We start from the raw sequence: 22,189 nt of genomic DNA, 5'->3' as shown, positions 1-22,189 counted from the left end.
GTACAGTCTCAAAGCTGAATTAGGGTTGAGTGGATGAAGAAGAGAGGGCTTCATTATGGTTTAAACTACCCCTTCCCTACACATTCTCTAGTACATTTTCCTGGGGTGAGGTGTCTGCAGGGCACAAACAACACATGTCATGGTTAGCCCTCCCCATGTCATACAGCAGAATCTTTGTTCATCTATCACGGACCCCATAGATATTTACTAGAGTGGAAGAGCCTCAGCGGAATCTCAGCCAAGTCACCCTGCAACACAGACATCACTGGTACTGGGATTGCTTTGCCATTAGAGTGGGCTTGGAAAGCCTTCCCTCATCCATCCCCCCAAAGGGCTGGCTCATTGCAGAACTCAAGTGCGCGCAAGGAGATAGGGAAAAAAAAATAATAGCCAAGCCCCAAATCATTATCTTCCTGTGTCTTCTCTTAAGTTGCTTTTGTAAAGCAAAGGAACAAATGTTGATTTATATACAGATTTCTACGTAGACAGCTTTAAAAGGGGGAAAAGCATATCCCCAAAAGGAAAGGGGGAGAGCACAGACTATTTCAGTTTTCCACTTGGAAACATCTTGTCATTGATGATGCTCTCTCTACCTCACTTCCCCATCCCCCTTTCCGTTTTTATTTTTTATTTGAAATATGGACCAAAAAAAAAAAAGCTGAAAGTGTTTTCCATTTCATCAAAGAACATATATTAGTTGAGCGGTTCGGGAAATGTTGGTTTTATGCCCACCCCTTTTCAATCTGCCCATGTCTGAGGTGCTCAGGGAAGACGCACAATCGTGAGCAGCTTACGACACTCAGTGAGCAGTAGGTGCCTGTGCAAGCTCGCGCCGCACACTGCCTGGCGAGAGAAGGAGCCAGGCGCCGCTCGCCGCTCCCCACGCCACCGCCCGCGCCGCCCGCCCGCACCTCCCCGCCGCGCGCAGCCCGCAAAACAAGAGCGAGCCCGCTCTCCCCAGCTGCCCGGGGCGCGAATGGCAGGCGGTCTCTGCGGAGTAAAAGGTGGCGTCGGTCAGTGGTGTTTTCCAATGACGGACATTAACCAGACTGTCAAATCCTGGGGAGTCGCGAGCCCCGAGTTTGGAGTTTTTTTCCCCCACAACGTCACAGTCCGAACTGCAGAGGAAAAGGACGGAGGCAGGAAGGCGAAGCCCGGGCTCCGGCACGTAGTTGGGAAACTTGCGGGTCCTAGAAGTCGCCTCCCAGCCTCGCCGGCCGCCCTTGCAGCCCGGAGCCGAGCAGCAAAGTGAGACATTGTGCGCCTGCCAGATCCGCCGGCCGCGGACCCGGGCTGCCTCGGAAACACAGAGGGGTCTTCTCTCGCCCTGCATATAATTAGCCTGCACACAAAGGGAGCAGCTGAATGGAGGTTGTCACTCTCTGGAAAAGGGTGGGTAAGCCACTTTTTAATTAAATTCTTTCCCGAAGATTTTTTTTTTCCTCCCTTTTCTTTGCTGCAGCATCTAACATGGACCAAATCACCATCTCTTTGATCTTTCCGTGGCTGTGAACTTTCTATGCTGCCCAGCTTTCTGCATGCTTAGAGGTGAACGTGTGGTTTTTGGGGTGGGGGGGTCATTCTTTATTTCTATATATTTATTTGATTTTTTTGCCCTTTTCTCCCCCCCTCCCCCGCTCCCCCTCCCTCGGAATTAAATATGATGTAGATTTCTGACCGAGCGCTTCCAATGGACATTCTCCAGTCTCTCTGGAAAGATTCTCGCTAATGGATTTCCTGCTGCTCGGTCTCTGTCTATACTGGCTGCTGAGGAGGCCCTCGGGGGTGGTCTTGTGTCTGCTGGGGGCCTGCTTTCAAATGCTGCCCGCCGCCCCCAGCGGGTGCCCGCAGCTGTGCCGGTGCGAGGGGCGGCTGCTGTACTGCGAGGCGCTCAACCTCACCGAGGCGCCCCACAACCTGTCCGGCCTGCTGGGCTTGTCCCTGCGCTACAACAGCCTCTCGGAGCTGCGTGCCGGCCAGTTCACGGGGTTAATGCAGCTCACGTGGCTCTATCTGGATCACAATCACATCTGCTCCGTGCAGGGGGACGCCTTTCAGAAACTGCGCCGAGTTAAGGAACTCACGCTGAGTTCCAACCAGATCACCGAACTGGCCAACACTACCTTCCGGCCCATGCCCAACCTGCGCAGCGTGGATCTCTCCTACAACAAGCTGCAGGCGCTTGCTCCCGACCTCTTCCACGGGCTGCGGAAGCTCACTACGCTGCACATGCGAGCCAACGCCATCCAGTTTGTGCCCGTGCGCATCTTCCAGGACTGTCGCAGCCTCAAGTTTCTCGACATAGGATACAATCAGCTCAAGAGTCTGGCGCGCAACTCCTTCGCCGGCTTGTTCAAGCTCACCGAGTTGCACCTGGAGCACAACGACTTGGTCAAGGTGAACTTTGCCCACTTTCCGCGTCTCATCTCCTTGCACTCGCTTTGTCTGAGGAGGAATAAAGTGGCCATTGTGGTCAGCTCGCTGGACTGGGTTTGGAACCTGGAGAAAATGGACCTGTCGGGCAACGAGATCGAGTACATGGAGCCCCATGTGTTCGAGACCGTGCCACACCTGCAGTCCCTGCAGCTGGATTCCAACCGCCTCACCTACATTGAGCCACGTATCCTCAACTCCTGGAAGTCATTGACGAGCATTACCCTGGCCGGGAACCTGTGGGACTGCGGGCGCAACGTTTGTGCCCTAGCCTCCTGGCTCAGCAACTTCCAGGGGCGCTACGACGGCAACTTGCAGTGCGCCAGTCCGGAGTACGCACAGGGCGAGGACGTCCTGGATGCTGTGTACGCCTTCCACCTGTGCGAGGATGGGGCAGAGCCCACCAGCGGCCACCTCCTCTCGGCCGTCACCAACCGCAGTGACCTGGGGCCCCCTGACAGCTCAGCCACCACGCTCGTGGACGGCGGGGAGGGGCAACACGATGGCACGCCCGAGCCCGCCACCGTGGCTCTCCCTGGCGGTGAGCATGCGGAGAACGCTGTGCAGATCCACAAAGTGGTCACGGGCACCATGGCCCTCATCTTCTCCTTCCTCATCGTGGTCCTGGTGCTCTACGTGTCCTGGAAGTGTTTCCCAGCTAGCCTCAGGCAGCTCAGACAGTGCTTTGTCACGCAGCGCAGAAAGCAAAAGCAGAAACAGACCATGCATCAGATGGCTGCCATGTCTGCCCAGGAATACTACGTTGATTACAAACCCAATCACATTGAGGGAGCCCTGGTGATCATCAACGAGTATGGTTCGTGTACCTGTCACCAGCAGCCCGCGAGGGAATGCGAGGTGTGATTGTCCCAGTGGCTCTCAACCCATGCGCTACCAAATACGCCTGGGCAGCCGGGCGGGCCGGCGGGCACCAGGTTGGAGTCTCCTTGTCTGTGTTCTGATATGCTCCTTGACTGAAACTGTAAGGGGATCTCTCCCAGAGACTGGACATTTTAGCTTTATGTGTCTTAAAAACAAAACAAAAAACCCGAAATAAAACACAACAAAAAAAAAATCCCACCCCACAACCTTCAGGACAGTCTGTTAAATTTCATATGAGAACTCCTTCCTCCCTTTGAAGATCTGTCCATATTCAGGAATCTGAGAGTGTAAAAAGGTACCAATCATTGATTTTTTTTTTTTGTAAACTAAAACGTTTAAAATAAAATAGCATTTACAGTTTTTACAGACTGGTGTAACCTAAATGAATTGTTACCTGTGTTACAAGAGAAGCAACAGTTAAATTTTCTTTGGTGTAGGGATTGGGGGGACTTGGCCACTGGGAAAATCAAGAAATCAAAGAGGAAAGTAGTCAGATTCAATTTGAAATGTTAAGAAGGGCAAACAAAGATCATCAGTGCAATGATTCAGGTTAATTTACCCCACAGGGAGTGCGGACTGAAAAAAGTGATGAAGCCCTTTTATATTTATCTGGAGAGTGGGCAGTGCAATGTAACCACCTTAAAGCAAGTGAAAGGTGGACTGAGGACTGGGCATCATTCAGCCTTAAAGGCAGAGATCATTGCAAATGGCTTTTTAAAGGCAGTGCCAGACAATTTGTCGTATGAACAAGAAAAATGTTGCACTTAATGTAACCATCTTTCAAATCAAGTCAACATTTCAGCCCCAAATGCCACTTGTTCATAATTCTATGCCTTTGATTCACCAGAATTAGTCACATTTGTGCCCTTCTTAATGCCCTCTGATGTTAAAGATGCCCTCTCAGCTCCTACTCTCCATCGTCTCTCTGAAGAGAGGGAGGCTGGAGGCTGTGCCTCTGGAGCTTACTGCTAAGACTGCAGCAAACTGATGCTTCAGAGCAGAGACAGCACACTCCTAGTTACTATGGGGGAAGAGGAAATCCTGACTCATGATGAATGACTACAGAGTAATGACAGAATTTAAGGGCAGATGTGGTACAACAGGGCTGGGGGTAGGGTGGGAGAAGATCATCATTTGATTCTGTCTGCATATGACTGAGATGGGAATAATTTGATAACCCAGGACAGAAAGCTGCCTCTTCTCAGAAGACCCTTTTGGGTAATGTTTGCCTTCCCTGTGTTTTTGAGGTTGTCCTTTCCCACCCCTTATAGGTTTCCAGGTCCATCATCCAGATTTTAGGCTTTTTAAAATATTAAACTACAAAGTGAGGAGGTGGTAGTAGTGGCAGTTGGTGGGTTCAAGAAAGGGCAAAGTGTGTGCAATGAATGGAGGGGTCTTTCACCAGCTAACAATTTAATCAGATAAATAATTGAAATAAACTGCCATGGATACCAGATGGTGAAAATTAAACCAAGGTTGCCCATGTCCAGAAGTCTTTTTCTCACCCTTCTAAATGATACCAAAGCCTGGCATCTTTCTTTTTTATAGTCCCCCTCCCCTTTTTAAAGAGATAAATCCAAATAGCAGGAAGCTGGTAGGGAACAAACACTCACCCTCATCTCCACAATTCAAATGCCTCCAACCACCAACCAAAAGAAACAAAATCCGCCTTTGGAAATACAGAACTATATTACCAAAAGGTTTACTTAAGCTAAGGATTGGTGGTAGATTTCTACCTAAGGAGAAATCAATGTGCCTAAAAATATGGCTTCTAGAGGCTCCTACAAATAAGCCTTGGAGACAGTTACACACACACACACACACACACACACACACACACACACACACACACACACACACACACACCCTCACCAGCTCATGCCTCCTGACCAGGAAACTTTATCTTGCTTTGTTTATAATGAACACATGACTTTATGACACACGCCATGCACATAGCAACCATTTGGATTGTTAATGTTATAGAAGAGAGATGCTTTGTTTGACAACTTTCAGGAGGGAGTAAGAGTTTATGTAAGCATGATCTTCTGGAGTTAGCATTGGAAATTGGAGTTACATGGAGGAGGTCAGGGGCAGCAGGAACAAGGTTCTCTCAGGAATGTGCCTCACATTTACAAGTAAACCCCACTGAAAACACCTGTTCTGGAAGAAAGAATACCTTTTGTTAAAAAAAAAAAAATTCCCAAAGTGTGGCTATTGAAGGAATGCTCCCTTAATTTAGCCACTTAATAGGAAGACTACAGGAATCCAGTGCCCAAAGCTGCTCTAGCTTGGTGTGTTAAAGTACTGTGTTGGCATGCTAATAGGAAAAGCTTCCAGATGCAAAGCCTATCTGACTACCCCTAGAAATATGGACATTGGAAACTATATTTCCTGAACCCAAGAATTGTTTTTCATTCTTCTTTCAATGTGGCCATGAGAAAAATGAAAAGAGAATAATTGTGCTTTGTTTCTGCTGCCACCAAACCCTATGACTAAACATCTTGTATTTAGCTCTTAAGTCCCTGTAAATCTAACACAGGATTGTTGGAGAAAGGAATCTGCAGTCAGGCACTTTAAGAGCAAATGATGGCTATGGAAAGCTGTGTTCTTACTTTGTGTGTGTGTCTGCATTGTGTGTCTTTGTAGGCAAGCAAATATATTTTCTACATAAACAGGAATTTAGTTCGCATCATTTCATGGTCTTGTGCTTAGAGCTTCAGAGATGGGCAGGGAAGGAGAAGCCAAGAATAAGGGAGAGTGGTAGTTTTAACTAAGGTTTTGTGACACTTGCAATCTTTTCTTCCTCAAATTAATTAATCTTTAAGCTTCCAGAAACTTGCTATGACCCCTCTAAGAAACTACACAGCATTTAAAAGGCAATCTCATTTTTAAAGGTGTAGCACCTTTTTTGTGTTGTTATTCGTCCCACAGAGGGTGCTAATCTCATTATCCTGTGCTATCTGAAAAGAATTTAAGGCCACAATTCACGTCTCATCCTGAGCATTGTAATAGATTAACCCTATATTTGCAGTACCTTCCTGGGTGATTAAAGTTCAGCAATAGTATTGAGGTTCTTTGAATATTTATAAAGAAAAAGAGTATTTTTAAATGATGAATGACACTCTCATCCCAGTCTTAGTCCTGGAAGATTTTGAAGTTGTGCAGAGGAACAGGTTAAATGAAACCCATCTTTTGACTGTACTCAGAGGAAAGGCAGACTCTGATGCTAAGACTTCAGCTGTGATAGTTGGATAGTTGGGGCCACTCCAATGATGCATCCCATACTCCCAAGACTGTATAAAGTTGCCATCACAAAGAAAAGGTTGTTCTAGTAAGAGGGAGGAATTTAAAAAAAAAATTCAAATATTATGAGGAACTCCTCAGAGTATAAGTGCCCTTACCTTTCTCCCTGCTTTCAAAGAGGCAGACGTGTGGTATGACTTAGTATCAGCAACACATTTATGAAGATGTGTAAGTAGTTAGCAGGGCACACACCACTTGTTATTCCTCCCAAGATTTGGGGCCACCTGTGTTTCTGATTCTTATTAATCAACTTGTCAGCAAGTTTGATGCCTGTTATATCTGGCATGGCCAAGACAGCAGTGGACGCTGTTGGGTCTCACGTTCTGGGAAAATGAAAAGCATCAGATCCTCCCTCACAGAGAAGTTTCTACGTCTTTTGGAGAATGCAGGTCATAATGTTTCAGAGTAGTCAAGATAAGCATCAGTCAGATGTGTGGTGATGTTTGCTGATTTGAGTTGGCCATTGATGGAATGTCAGTTAGCTAGAATGTGATTATTAAACAGATTTCAGAAATACATATTGAGAAAAGTTTAGGGAAACACACACATTATCATCTATCAATCAGTCATCTATAGCTATGTATTTCTCTATTCCTACTTGCAAACACACATGTACACATATATTCATATATATAAGCCACAAACAGATATATACATACATAGTTATACATATAAACACATGACATACACACATACACACACGACCATATTACCTTACAGCACTAACTACCATCATTTCTTCTTCTGTACTCAAACTTTTTACTCAGGAAAAGATCCTATGAAATCAGCCCCAATTAAAACAGAAAGACTGATATGGCTGATGGTAGTTTTGGCATTGGTTCTGAATTGGTCCAGCTTTGCAGGCTGAGGATCCTCCAGGCTCCTGTTGCCATGGCAGAGTATTCACCTGCAGTCATGTGGTTAGAGCCAGCAAATGGCAATGCAATCTTTTGAGTGTATTTTCTACCTCAGGGTTAATGAACATATTTCTCCAATGAAAAATGCTCTATTCTGATATTATTTTTCTGTGATACAGAAGACAAAATTCGTACTTCTGACTGGGAACCATCATCTGGCCTTCCTCATTGGACACAATTTCTTAAGGCTTTTGATGTTTTCCTAACAGTGCAGGACCTGGCTATTGTATCCTTAAAGTTTAGACAGAGATGCAAAAGAGAGGAAGAAATAGAATTTACTGAGTGGAATGGGTGCTTTTACCTCAATCTTAGTATGTGAATGAAGCAACCTTTGCATGAAGAATCTGAGGTTTAGAGAGGTTAAGTACTTTGTGCAAAGTCACTCAACTAGTGATTGGGAACACTAGTACTCAGTTTGGTGACCTTTTCACTACACCCTGTTTCTTTTTTCCTTGAATGGTTGCCCTCTACATCCTTATATCCAGCAAAGAACCTGGATCAGGCATAGGCTATATGCTTAACATTTTCTTGCTGAATGCCATGGGAGCAATGTTCAAATACAGGAATTTTGACCATGACTTTGTTTGCTCTGGCTGCTGGTAAATGGGTAACACAGAACTCTGCCAAAAGATGAGTCCTCTCACAGGCTTCCAGAGTAAGAAATTGTTAGGAAACATCCATTCCAGTCTCTTCCCAGAGAATTTTGGACTCAAAGAGAATAAGGCATGGGCACTCATCTGTTACTGTCAGGGATTTATTCACATTTCTTTCTTGGAGATCACATGGACTATGTGCCTATGTCAGTGGTTCTCAATCAGGGGTAAATTTGCTACCCCATGAACAATTATTTAGTTATTTTCTAGAGACATTTTTATTTTTTATTCATGGATATTGGTGGGTTGCTACTGGTACTTGCTGGGTAGAGATCATGGATATTGAACATTCTACAACATCTTCAACATCAAAAGATTATTTGACCCAAAACACCAAAAGTGCTGAGACTGAGAAACTCAGGTACATGGTGGAAAGTAATGATGCAAATAAACCAACATGCCTCACTACAACTGAGCATGGAGTGGTCTTTCTGACTTAGCTTTGGTTCACCTAGATCTCTTCCCCTTTAAGTTTCCCCTCTCTTGTCAGAGAACTGGAAGTCAATTAAAAACCCTTAGGTTGTTTGCTAATCGGCAAAAGACCTGCAGTTAGCACATGCTTCCCAAAGAACATATGGCAAAACTTAAATTAACTAGGACAAAACTAGTCAGAAATCTCAATTGACCCACTTTTTCTTTAGCAGTACAACATTTAGGAAACGGGAAAAAAATCAAGTAACAGTGAAGATGTAATTAATAAGAAAGAAAATGAAAAACCTGATATTCCTTCCAAGAGGTGTTCTTGAGTCTGAGCAAATCCAGCCCACCTGCCTGTGCTTTCTCCACCCCTAACCAAGACTGGACTATCTCTGAGGTTAAAATGAACCATTAGTGCAAAAATAAGAAGAAAGAAGGAAAAAGAAAGGACAGAAAAAGGAGCAAAGAAAGTGCTTAGTCTAGTGAGGAGAGTGGACTATTAATTAATCAAGGAAATGATCTTCTGGGCTCTATTTTGTCATTCCCTCCCACACTTCCAGCAATATACCTTGGAAGTAGGGGAGTTAGAGATGAAGACATGGCAAACAAATGCATACGGAAACAGGCAGGAAGCAGAAATGAGGGAAGTTCCTGGGCAGATGACATTAGGATGGAACTAGAGAGTTCACTTAAAAGAATGTACTTCAGGTCAGGCTGGTCCTGGTAACCTGAACACTTTTGCAAGGCAGGTTAAGTGAGTGTTCTAGAAGAAACAGGTCTAGAAATCAGGAGTTGTGGTTTCTTTAAACCTGGTGCTGTTACTTACATGCTTGGGAAGAGCTGGAATTGGCATACTTCAGTGGGCCTCTGTGCCTCTGTTTTTAGGCGGATTCATCCAGGTATTCCTTGAGAATGCTTCTAGGTCTAGCATTCTATTTATCATTTTCTCCTCAACAATATGTGAAGCAAAAGTAGTTTTCAAGCTAGTGTCATTTAACCAGAAAATTAAAATCTCCTTGAATTCCCTTTCCCAAGACCTTATGATTCATCAGACTTGCCTGCATATGAAAGAGAAAAGGTAGAAAAAAATTACTAGGGACAGGGGTTTCAGAGAGGTAGGTGAAGATGCTAGAAAACAGATGAGGAAGCTCAGGCATGTGTGGGTAGGAAAATAGGGTTTTCAGAATGTACAGTATGAATTGAAAGGAAGACCAGAGATATAGAGCTATGAAGTATGCTCCCTTTCCCCCAAAATCTGGTGAATGTTACTTGAGTAGGGGGCAGAAAAGAAGTATGGTAAAATATTTGTTCAGGATGTTTAAAATAATTTACTGTAAGTGGCCATAATTGATATTAGGAGTTGAGTGCCCTTTAGTAAAATGAGAGGGGAAGGTGGAAGGGAAGAGGAAGAAGAAAAGAAGAAGAGGCAGAGGGGATAACAAAAAGGCAAGGTGGGATAGGAGAGAGAGAGAGAGAGAGAAAGACAGAGAGAGAGAGAGAACAAACCAGGGTCCTCAAGGATGTTGAACAAGTGCTTTACCATTGAGCTACATCTCAAGAAGAGAGAATTTCAAGATTTTTGCTTTATATTGCTCAACAAATAATCATTGTAAAATCATTGTAAAAGACCTTTCAGTCTTTTTCAGATCTACCAGGATGTCTATTTGCTTTCTTTCAATGTAATGTTGGAAAGTCATTTTCTCCTTGTTTTATGAGAAAAAAATAATACATTCTGTACTACATTCTTTTTTTCTATTGCTCTGCTAGGTGAATGCTTCTCAACCCTGGTTGGCCATTGGAACCACTTGGGAATTTTGATAAGTGTGATGCCTGGTTCTCACCCCAAGAGATTCTGACTTAATAGATCTGGGGCGTGGCCTTGGTAAGGAGATTTTTTTAGAAGCTTCCCAGGTGATTCCACAGTTCAGCCAAGGTGGAGAAACACTGAGATAGAGGGTCTAAGGATCACAGCATGTGTTGCTCAGCAATCTACAAGAGAAGTTTGACTGTAGCTCTTTAACACCAAGTGGGCTGGTGGCTGGGTAGGATGTGGTCAAGGTTAAGTGAGGACTTCCCCCTTTGCTCTGCCACCCCCATTGACTCTACCTCCTGGCATTGATAGGTAAAAAATGCATAAGCATAGGTATGCTTAAGTTGTTTCTGAGTAGTCTATACTTTACAAAGTGCTGTTTCCAATCGTTATTTTATTCATTTTCATTATCACAATAACCATCTTACAGGCGTAAATTGTTCTGTTTTTAAGATAAGAAGACTCAGATCTGAGTCTTGTAGCTTGTCCAAGGTTATTGCTACTACTAGACCTAGCACCTAGAACTGCTTCTTCTAAATCCGATGTCCTTCCCCTTCTAGTACTTCCTTTTCCTTTTCGGATTAATTGCATCATTATGAGGCAGGGTTTGCCCTGCACAAAATACCTAAATCAGTAACTTTTCTGAGAATCTGGGAAAACACACCATGCACCTGCTTCTGTACCTTCTCCAATTGGAGGCTGAAAATTCCTAACTCTGGCCCCCTACCCTCACCTCTGCCTCCCTGTACCCACCCCATGCCTGACACCTTTTCCTTTGCCACAACAACCTCCAGGATATGAAAGAGACATCCAAAAAGATGTCAGCACTTTCTGAATACCCCTAGCACCAGAATATCCTCTCTCCACTGCTTTGCCACTGCTCTTCTGGTAAAGATTAAATCCTAGTAGGACATTGATTGATGCATGGTAATAATACTACTCAGATTTTTGCAACTTAGACAATGGTCTTTGGAGAAAATAACCGAAAGAAATCACTCTAATCTTGAATTTCTTTCACTAAAACAGCTGTGTGATATATATTTGGACAGGAGATCCTGCTTTGTTCCCCTGAAAAGAAACAACCCAGGCAAATATTCAGTTACTAGATCAGATTCACCAACTATTTATAGTGCTTAAAGCCATGATAAAGATAGGCTCTTCCTCCTTAAACCAATGTCCATTTAAGGTGTTTGGCATTATTAGCATATCTATCTTTAATTAAGAATTCTCAATATTGCAAACTATGAGTAGCAGGAAATCTACCTTGGAGATATTGTAGACAGCCTTAAAAAAAAAGGGAGAAGGTTCAGCAGCATTGGAAAGCTGGATTAGTCTGTCACAAAAAGGTCTGGAAAAGCCAAGTTACACATAATTAGTGGAACAATATAACAATCTGTCTTCAGCTGGCCAAGGCAGTCTTGTCATTTGTCCCTCAGCTGCAAAACAACCACGCACTCTGTGATTTTATGTCACTATCTCCACTCTATAGTGATTGCATTTTCAGTGAAATCTATATTTCCCTGCAACTGAGTTTGTGGGTTTTTTTCTTTTAAATTTTGCTCTAAAAATAATGGACCTTCTTGGAATTCAGCCTCACTCCTTTGCTTGCTGTCCAGGCCATTTTTTTTCGAGTTTCTCATATTGATCCTTTTTTGCACATTCTTTCAAAAATCATAAAGGTAAAAAAGACAAGAACAAACATACTGTAGAGAAGAAGAGACACTGCACTGTAACTGAAATGCTCTAAAGATAACATATCACTCAGAGTTTTTAAGTTCTAATTATATTGCTCAACTCATTCAAAGCATACCTTTTCTTTGCCGAGGATTAAGCACATATTTATTGAGTGAACAACAGAACAATTTAACTTGTAAATGATTGCACCTGTGAAGATGAGTCATTAAGCCAGAGGACTGTGATAGCACAGGTCTGCCACACTCATTAGTGTGCCTCCATGTCTTCCTGATCCATTTATAAAATGTAATCCCATGGGAGTATTTATAATAGCTGTTAGTTACCAGGTGCTAGGCAACCTCCTAAATCATTACCATTTTCTCATTTAAACCCTGTAAGCAATCTTCACCCCCACCTTGTTCAGAGTCCTATCAGTATCTTCATTGCAAAAATAGGTAAACTGAGGTGAGGAAAAGTAAAATGATTTGCCTAAGGCCACTTACCACAGTAGGATGTGTCAAGAGAGACACAGAAATTGGATTCAAATTCTGGCTGAGTGATTTTGGAAGTTTCTTAACCTTTCTGATTGGAATAGTGTTGTTTTTAGAGTTAAATCTTACTGTTGAGATTTAAATGAAATATTCTTTATGAAGTATTTAGAACAGTAACTGGCATATGGCAGGCTCAGATAAGTATCTTTTGTATACAAGATAAAATAAGGTCAAGGGAGGGACTGAGCTAGGACATAACCAGAGCTGTTCTCCAAAGCCATGCCTGCCCCCCCATTTCTTTTGTGATAATACCCTAAAACCTGGGTTCTTGGACTGGAGACATAGCTCCAGTGGTAGAATGTCTGCCTAACAAGCATTAAAATCACTGGACTACAAAGGAAAGACCAAGAGTCTGGAGAGAGTAGTCTGGAGGTACCAAAGGCACACAAGGGCTTCCTTCGTCACTTTCCAACTAACCCAGGGTTTAGCCCATGTATAACTCTCTAACTTGGTTTTGGTTCTTAATGGCTTGGCTTTACAACTGTGGCCAAGTAGCCCTGGCATACATACCCCACCAATGGAACTTACATGTGAATGTGCACGCACACTTGTACACACACAGGCAAGTTGGGCACCATTTTACTGTATTCACAGGGTTTGAAGGCTGCTGGCCGGCATGAGGAAGCATTGTCCACATGGTCTTAAATGAAACAGCAAAACTCATTTCCACTCTGAGCTACTGTCGTCAATTCCTGAAGGTAGAAAGCCACTGCACAGCTTGCGATTGTTATCTAACTCCAAGCTCTTTTTTACTATTGGCCATATTAAGTCATATTGCCTCCAACCACACTAGGTTTACATCTTTACCTATAACCAGATTTCCTGGTGTTTATTTAAGATGCTTTAAACAGCTACTGTTGGTGCTGTTCACATCTGACGTGAACCCTTTCTTCTGGGAAAAGAGGCTGCAGTGTTGGTCTTTCTTTCTGAAGTCTATAGTTTGAACTCTGGCTTTTCCTCTAGCTTTCTGATTTGGTAGTCAGGATATAGAGTTGAAGAGGGTGAGGAAAGTAACAGTAATTTCAAACATATTCTTCTTTGTTGTCACTTATTAACAAGAAAAGTGGTGAATTCCTCAAAGTTCCCCCAAGGGCAAGCTGAAATACCCTAAGAGATTTATCCAACCTCACAAATAGATCTACCCTCCCCCACCAGACTGTTTGGTCAGAGGAAGCATTCTCTTTTGCCCTTACATACTGAAAACTGAGTCTTTTCTAAGGCACACCATTCTTGTGATTGGCTCATGACTGATTAAAACATGCTCTGTCCCAAGAGTAGACAGGAATATTCAGAATATTTTGGCCAAAGTGAAATTTCAGTAGATGAATCCATACTACCAGAGGAAGCTGTAGTTGTTTGGATATTGAGGACTTCCTTCAGTTTAGTGTTTTGTGTCCTTGCTGGCTTTTTGTTGTTTGTTTTTCTCCCTTGTTTTCTTCTTTCAGTCCAATATATCGGTCCTTTCTACATCCTTCTTGGTTTTTGAATTTTATTAATTCAACTCATTGTTATCAGCTATATAATCCATTATCAATGGAGGCAATATTGCATGGAAAGAGGAGAATGTGTTTCTTGAGAGGGTGGAAAGGATCTTACTCATTTTTATGTATAAAGCACAAATATACATAGAGTATATAAGCAGATATACTATATATGTGGTATTAACATTTCAGAGTAGGGGAGTGATTAGGAAATCTAAACAGTTTTGTTATGGCAGGTGATAATTAAAAAAAAGGTCAGGAAGCACTGAGCTAGACTACGACTGACATGGGGAAGAAGAGCAGGAAGGAAAAGTATAATGGGTAGGTCATCAATTGAAGCTTTGAGAGGTCAAAGAAGGCTAGGTACTTTGATAATGAAAAGTAGGATTCAGAGATTATTTGGATGGCTGCAGCATTATTTAGGGGACTTAGTCATACCAGCCCCACATGTACTCACCACATTCTAGAGTTGTCTTTACTTGGAAACTTCATGATGTATTAAAAAAAAAATCTACTGAGTATAGAATTAATGGATGGAGCCTTGGTCCTGAGTTTGCCATTTACTGGCTTAGATAAATCACCACCTTTCTCAACCTCAATTCCCTTGTCTATAAAATTCAGAAAATAATCCCTGCTCAGTCTATTTCTCAAGAATCTGGTAAGATCAAATGAGATAATATGAGTGACAGAATCTCAAAAGCTGTGAGGTCCTGTGCAAAGATTTAAGGCAGTGGACAAGACGCCCCACTACTGACAAATAGATTAAGAAAATGTGATATTTATATACAATGGAATTTTACTGAGCCACAAAGAAGAATGAAATTTTGTCATTTGCAGGTTAGTGGATGGAACTGAAGAACATAATCTTAAGTGAAGTTAGCCAGACTCAGAAGACCAAAAGCTGCTTGTTCTCTCTCATATGTGGAATACAGACTTAATACAAATGAAGCAATATTATGAAACACTGGTCAAACTATGGGGAGTTCAAGCACAGGAGGGGTAGGGAAACTAAGAACTCAAATAGGGTTGATATACTCTCTATATAACAATGAATATAGAAATCTTAAACCGACTGAAATTATCATGAGAAAGGGATTAAGGTTGAATGAAGAAAATTAGAGGAGGTAAACCAATTGGAGTTATAATACATACATGCATGGAAATATCACAAAGAAACACCCTATGTAGCTACCTTTATCTCAAACAGGCTAAAATATTTTTTGCTTTCTCTTTTTTTCTTCTACATAGTCATAGAACAGGAGGGCAGAACAAGTCCTGCCAGTGGGAGGCGGGAGGTGATGGGGAAAGGGGTTAGGAGAGTAAATACGGTGCAAAAAAATGTGCACACATGTAAGTAAATGCAAAAATGATACCTGTTGAAACTACTCCAGGAATTGGCAGGGGAGATAAAGGAGAATGGTAGAAGAGGTGAATTCATGTATAATATATTTGATACATTGTAAGAACATATGTAAATGCCACAATGTACCCCCCACCAAGCACAACAATAAAGGGGAAAAAAAGATTTAAGGCAGTGAAAATTTTTAGGGTGGTGGTGACATGAGTTGTGTGGTGGGCCACCGACATGGTGTGACTTTTGAGGGACCCAGGCTTCAAGCTCTTCTTTAATTCGTGCTGTTAGTCATTGCTCTGAATTAAGTCCCTCATGACTACTTTGCTGAGTACATATGTGCTATGAATCCAGGGAAGCTACTGGACTGAATGGAGAAGGCTGCTCAGAAACTAAAGAGAGTTTAAGAGGTTAATTTAAAGAGAGCACTAGATCTGTTGTTCAAAAATTATCTTTCAAGAAGGAAGAATTGGGATAGATGTAGCAGAAATAGTAGTACAGCACAATTAGTAGAGAAATGGGCTGAGAGAGAGACAACCCCCTCTCTGTTGTTAGGGTCAGCTGGAATATTTAATCAGAAGGAAGTGACAAAGATCCCCTCACATAAGACCTGCCATAACAGATACTCTGAGACTTGCCTCAGGTGACTGCCTTATTATTTATTTTTTTAATATAATGGTTCTTCCCAGTTTTGTCAACAGATTCAATATCCAGTCCTCTTTATCTGAGTGCTCCTCTCCCCAGCAGCATGTGCCAGCCTGATCTTCTGAGTACTTAAAGACTTTTGGAAGAAGGTGGGAGAGAAAACTAACTTGGTTCAGTGATAACAACTTACTGCATCATACTATGGCCATCAAAAGCACACACAGTGCTTTTTGAGTCTTTAAGTGCATCTCCCACTGTGGTCTTGCATCTCAGCCCACAAGACAGCACACATGGATGCCACAGCCACGCAGCCTTGAACTCCAGCAAAATCTAGCCATACATACAGAAGCAAGCAGCCTGCTGGGTTCCACCTGTTTATCCAGAGCCACCAACCCAAAAGAACTGGGATGAAAACAGATGTGAGAGTGGAAAAGGATCTGTTTTTGTTTTTATTTTCTACCAGGGCCAGCTTTTTGGAAAAAAAAAAAAGAAAGAAAGAAAAGCATCGTGCTCCAAGCTGGTGCCCTGCCAAGCTTCCTCCCCTCCCTTCCTTGTCCAAGCACTCCACCGTCTGTGCACACTGCATAACAGCATTTTCTGGAAACAGACTGAAGAACCTGGGCCAGTCCAGAGCCTGTGGATTCCCGCTATCTGTGTGGTGGAGTCTTAGGGATTTGATTTTTCACCTTAATTCTTTTAACTACTGCCAGCTCTTTGAAGCACATCTGTTACCAACAGCTTCTGTTTGTAAAATGAGACTGAAGGTATTCTCTCTAGAGAAATTTTCAAATCTTCTCTGTAGTTCAATGCTTTTACTAACAGCTTGGCTTACAAAGTACGACTGTGGTAAATATTAAAGAATGTTAATAAAAATGAGATAAAACACCTTGGGATCTTTTTTCCCCCCAAATTCTACTTTGCTCACTACTAAAGTTTATCTTGACAGAAAATTTACTTCTGTGATCCACATCATTTCCCAAAGCAATTTTCCAACAGCAAACATAAATTTGTGGTGATCACTAAGAAGTTTTTCAACTCCAGTGTTAAGGAGGTCATGGATTTTCAACTGTTTATCTAACCTTCAGGTAAATGTCTCTTGGGACATAATTACAAGGGGACCGCAGCAAATAAAGGCGAAGGCTTGAAAATGAGGGTTTTATTTTTTGTTGTTGTTGTTGTTTCCAACATAAACAGTGTTGGCAGGGGGAGATGCTTTGAGAATAAAAATCGAACCTTGAGATGGTAATTAAGTCATTAGCTAAGAAAATAATTGCCTAAGCCCACATATCTGTGCTCTCAAATAGGATGAAGCACTAAGTAAATGTATTGGCTTTATATTATGCAAATCTTTGAGCTGGTTAATACACATTATATTTACACCCCATCAAGGGTACAAGTTACATACAGATTATGATATAAAATCTGTGCTTTTTTTCTTTGTCATGTTTTCTTGTGCCTTGGTCTTTAGGGCCCTAAGGAATTAAAACTTACTGGAGTTTGGAATATAATAGGTCTAGGTCTGAGTCTTAGTACATATACATAGTATATCAGCTGTGTGAATTGGAGCAAACAACTCAAATCTTTATTAGTTTCAAGATGGTTTAATATTTCTATTTCAAAGTCGTTGGGAGGATTAGTATTAATGTATGTAAAGCATTTTACCCATGCTGGGCACACAGTGAGCATTCAATAATTATCATTTGTTTCATCAGTATCAGAATCAATATCATCATCATCATCATCCTCACATTTGGAACCAAACGTAACCATTGCCATTTCCATTGCCATTGAGTGTTTTGACTGTACACAGTGAAATTTCTTTATAATGCTATTTGCAATGAAGCATAATTTAGTCTATGGGTGTCACTAGATGGAATCACATAATATATATGATAGAATTTATCAGTATAAAGTTTGTTGAAAACATAGAACTGTTAAGTGGTGTTTCTCATGCCTAAGTTATTTCTGTCACTCTCCCTATGCTAATACCTTCTCTGTCCTCTCCTTTTCTTTATACTCATTCAAGTTTTCATGATGATACAACATCCAGTTCATGTTCTAATGACATCTACGAAGCATTTCACAATGCCTTTAGCTCACTATGGTTCTTTCTCTCATCACCAGAAGGTGTTAGAACAGTCATTATCTTTAGCACTCATGTTTATCAGAATGGACTACTACAGGGTATCTCTTCTCATTATCTATATTATTAATTTACTTTATGTACTGTGTATATATACATATATATGTATATACATATATACATATATATGTATATATATATGTCACATTGTGCAATATTTAAGTCAGGGAGCTGCTCATGTTCATCAATTCAGTTAGTTTCTGGCCACCACAGGGATGAAGTAACAGCAAGCATGCATGGACCTGCTCTTAAAAAGGTTACCAGATCAATAGGTTGGATGCCAAGTCCATCAAGGCAGAAAAAGATATGCACCCTACCTTAGGTATAGCAAAATCCTTTGAGGATACAGCAAAAGGAGAAGGTGTTCTCAACTCAGGGAGTAAGTGGGAGGTTGAAGCAGGCTTGATAAAGAATGTGGACTATGTACTGGATATATGTGGGAGGGATTTGATAGGCAGAATGGAAGAAAAGTGTTTCCCAAGAGAACAATTCACAATATGTAACAGCATGGAAGCAGGCAGGTGAATGAGAAACATCAGCCAAGTGTACTGATGTGAGGTGCTCAACTGATGTGAGGTGCTCAACAGATTAAGTATCATAAGTAGATACTTAATCAGCAGGATAGTCTATAACTGAATTTTGTTCCAGTTTATGTAAGGAATGTATCCTACTTACAACGGGATGAGTTAGTGAGAAAATAACTAATAAATCTTTTCCTCCCCCTACACTCATTGTTAAAAGCAGAACAGGGTAGGATTTCCTAAGACGCCTAAAGGGAGAAATCATCTCATAGGAAAGAGAAGGAAGAACTTGAAAGGGGGGTCCGGAGCATCCAGAGAAATGAGAGGCTTAGAGAACATCACTGGCAGTGAAAAGATAACGTGGTTGCTACTAACAGGGATTTAGGTGGTAGAAGGACTCCACAGGGGAATGGTTATGAAGGGCTCCTAAGGAGGTGGGGTCACAGGCTCCAGTGTTTCATACTCAGAATAGATCCTAGTGCCCAAAAATGGGCCCTGGGCAGTCCTCCTGCCTTTGGAGGACCATGTGGACACAGACAATGAGGAGGTAAGTGGAAGTCAAGTGACCTGAAGATCTGCACACCATTCCTGAGGGTTCTGGACCAATACTGAACCTCTAGAAGCATTCCCTAATCAAGAGGGATTGGAATGGTAATAGAATCTTTACAGTAATTGATAGCCAATTTAGAAAGAAAAAGCAAGTGAAATATTTTTACCCTTACTCTGAAGTAAATTTTATATCCACTTCATTGACTATTATTGAATAAGCCCTACCTATATAACAGCAAGCAAATAGTGCTGTCTGCAGTGTCACTGGTATTCTTCATAAATTCATGCATGAGACTCAGGAAGCAATTCAATTCCACATCAAATTTTAAGTGTCTGATAAACATCAGAAGGGACCTTAATTTGCATTCACAACAAAATTTTGGCTTCTCTGTTTTATTAATTCACATGAGTGCTCAGTGGGTCCACTGAAACCAAATAAAGGGACATATGGGAACTGATGACTAGGTCCTCAGACTGTAAGTCTTGTGCAAAAACAAGAAGCAAAGTTGACTTTCAACTTCTCTATGAATACCACAGAAGAAAAGAGAGATCACTCTCAACTAAGAATAGCAAGATATACAGTCTTGATTTTGAGATGTAGATGTTACCAGGGATGGACACTTTTCAGTATCATATTGGGTGCTCTTCTCATTAACCCTAGACCCAGACTAAGAATGAAACTTGTAATTAGAGAGATACCAATGTGGTAAATGCTATGAGCAACTGACTCAACAGCCATTCCCCAACTTGTCCATATGCAAAGTCTGCCACCATGATAGAGGCTAACATTGTCATAGACTAGGTCATCAGGTTTCTTAAAGCCAGATCATGGTTAAACTAGTGGGATAGATGTCCAAAAGGGAACTTCTCAGTAGTATTTTAGTCTCAGAAAAAAAATGATTGTAATTGTAGATGGAGTTGGGCAGAGTCAAGCAGTTTAGAACACTAAACACATAAGGCCAATATTTTAAGAAGCCCAGGTAAAAAGATCCCTTAGGGTACTGGGTTGAATCCTTCCTTGCCTCTGGGAAAAATCTTGAAGAATTCTCAATGTATAAAAGGCAATTAAAGTCAAAGATGATGGGAAGGATGGTGTTGATAGTTACATAGCAGAGGAAAGACCAAGCAATGATAAGAAAATTCTATTGAAGAGGAAATGAAGAGTAGTAAGAGGAAACTGCTCAGGCAACAGAGGCAACAGGCAACGAGGCATTGGAGGAATTGCTCCAGTAAGGGCTGGGAGTAGAAAACTCTGTCCAACACCTTGGTATTGGATGGCCTGATGAAGTTGAGGCTGCTTCTGCCTTTGGAGTAGAATAAGAACTAGCAGGATTGTACTATCCAGATTTAGGCCTTTTAACAACCTCCCACCCTCCTGCCCAGTTAGTTAGGTTGTATTTCCTTTCAATTGTTAATTCACGATCTTCATCTTTTTAAAAACAGAATCCTTTATTAAGAAGTTAAAATTATCCAACAACAATTTGTGTGGTCCCAATGAATTTACAATGCCCTTCTTATAACTACTACTAGAGCAAGAAAGTAGAATCCTTTGTTTGTGTTGTTCTGAATGGGATTACTTCACTCACACTCAGTGTTTAGTCATGGTGAGGGAAATTGAGATAATGCAATTGTAAACACCTGACATGATGCCTAGAATTAATCATTCAACACCTGCTAGTGGCCAGCTTCTTTTTTGGTCTCCTCTTTCTCCCTCCCCCCTCCTTTCTTTCTTACCTCTTCTGTTTTTTGTTTTTTTGGTTGTGTGTGTGTGTGTGTGTTCATTTTTATTATCATATATTCATTGTATGGGGAAGATTCATTGTGCCAATTCTAACAGCCTTACATTGCACACTGGTTAGATTGTCCCCACTATCCCCTCCCCCAAATCCCTCCCTACCCCACTTTAACCCGTTGTAAAATGTTTCATTGTTCTGTTTCCTTTCTTTCTTACCTCTTCTTTTCCCTACGCTTTGTTATGGTTTGAATATTTTTTATTATAAATTTTTATTAGGATATTGTCATTATACAGGGGGGAATTCACAGTGAAAATTCCAATTAGACTTATATTGCATACATTGCCCCCATCGTCTCTCCCCCTCAGCCCCTTCCCCACCCCACTTAAAGCAATTGAAAGAGGTTATTTAGTTCCATTTCACTGAATATATTTTTGTACCCCCAGATTCATGAAGAAGTTTAATCCCAAATTTGGATGTTAATGATATTAGGAGGGTGGAAACTCAATCTGTTTATGATGTTGAGAGTAGAGTCTTTATAAGTGATTAAATTAGATCCTAGGTTATTAGGGTGGAGGCTACCTGATTGAATCTGGTGGTTTTGTAAGGAAAGAGACCATACAAAGAAATATTCACACACGCTACTACCATGGAGTGATGAGGAGTAGGAGTGAGGTGGGGGAGGGACCTAATGACAGCTCCTATACCATGCTGTTTGAACTTCCCAGCTCCTAAACCATGAACCAGAATAAACCTATTTTCTCTTTAAAAAATCCTGTATGCCTCAGGCATTTCATTAGAGTAATGAAAAGCTGACTAGTACACCTCTCCTTTCCTCTTTCCTCTTCTATCCTATCTATCACTATATGTTCAGCATATGCACTGGCTGAAGAACTATTTTCCCTACTTGTTGAGATGTCCTTCCAGCTCTGAGAGGGCACAAGGATACCCTTCCCAGATGCCCTCAGCAGCAAAGAGGATTAAGGGGAGATCACACATACCTTCATTATCTATTCTAACTAATGTGACATTTTTCCATTGCAGTAATGCCATTAAAGTGAGTACTTCCCTGACTTACCAAACATTACTCATTCAAAACCCAACTCAAATACTTGCAAGTTCTGTC

At 41.7% G+C, this 22,189-nt stretch overlaps 2 protein-coding genes across 8 annotated transcripts in view; one reads left to right on the top strand and one right to left on the bottom strand.

The window, feature by feature from the left end:
• The window catches only part of Ctnna2 (catenin alpha 2), a 1,077,131-nt gene that overhangs the window by 368,627 nt on the left and 686,315 nt on the right, over positions 1-22,189 (bottom strand). The window lies entirely within an intron of this gene.
• Positions 1,256-17,381, top strand: Lrrtm1 (leucine rich repeat transmembrane neuronal 1). 3 transcript variants are annotated; one of them, XR_012439774.1, is made up of 3 exons: positions 1,256-1,392; positions 1,670-3,610; positions 16,162-17,381. XR_012439774.1 is itself a non-coding variant. In XM_020153732.2 (2 exons), exon 2 carries the CDS (start codon positions 1,729-1,731, stop codon positions 3,295-3,297), a length of 1,569 nt encoding a protein of 522 aa, XP_020009321.1. In that variant the 5' UTR covers positions 1,259-1,396; positions 1,670-1,728; the 3' UTR covers positions 3,298-3,683. The 3 variants fall into 3 exon arrangements, 2 of the variants coding, with proteins under 2 accessions (XP_020009321.1, XP_073906179.1); XM_020153732.2 differs by lacking the exon at positions 16,162-17,381 and having other exon boundaries at positions 1,259-1,396; positions 1,670-3,683; XM_074050078.1 differs by lacking the exons at positions 1,256-1,392; positions 16,162-17,381 and adding an exon at positions 1,410-1,548 and having other exon boundaries at positions 1,670-3,683.

This window comes from Castor canadensis, chromosome 12 (assembly GCF_047511655.1).
Source record: "Castor canadensis chromosome 12, mCasCan1.hap1v2, whole genome shotgun sequence".
Lineage (NCBI taxonomy): Eukaryota > Metazoa > Chordata > Mammalia > Rodentia > Castoridae > Castor > Castor canadensis.
The sequence above is the reverse complement of the archived record's forward strand: the minus strand, read 5'-3'. Positions and strand labels throughout refer to the sequence as shown.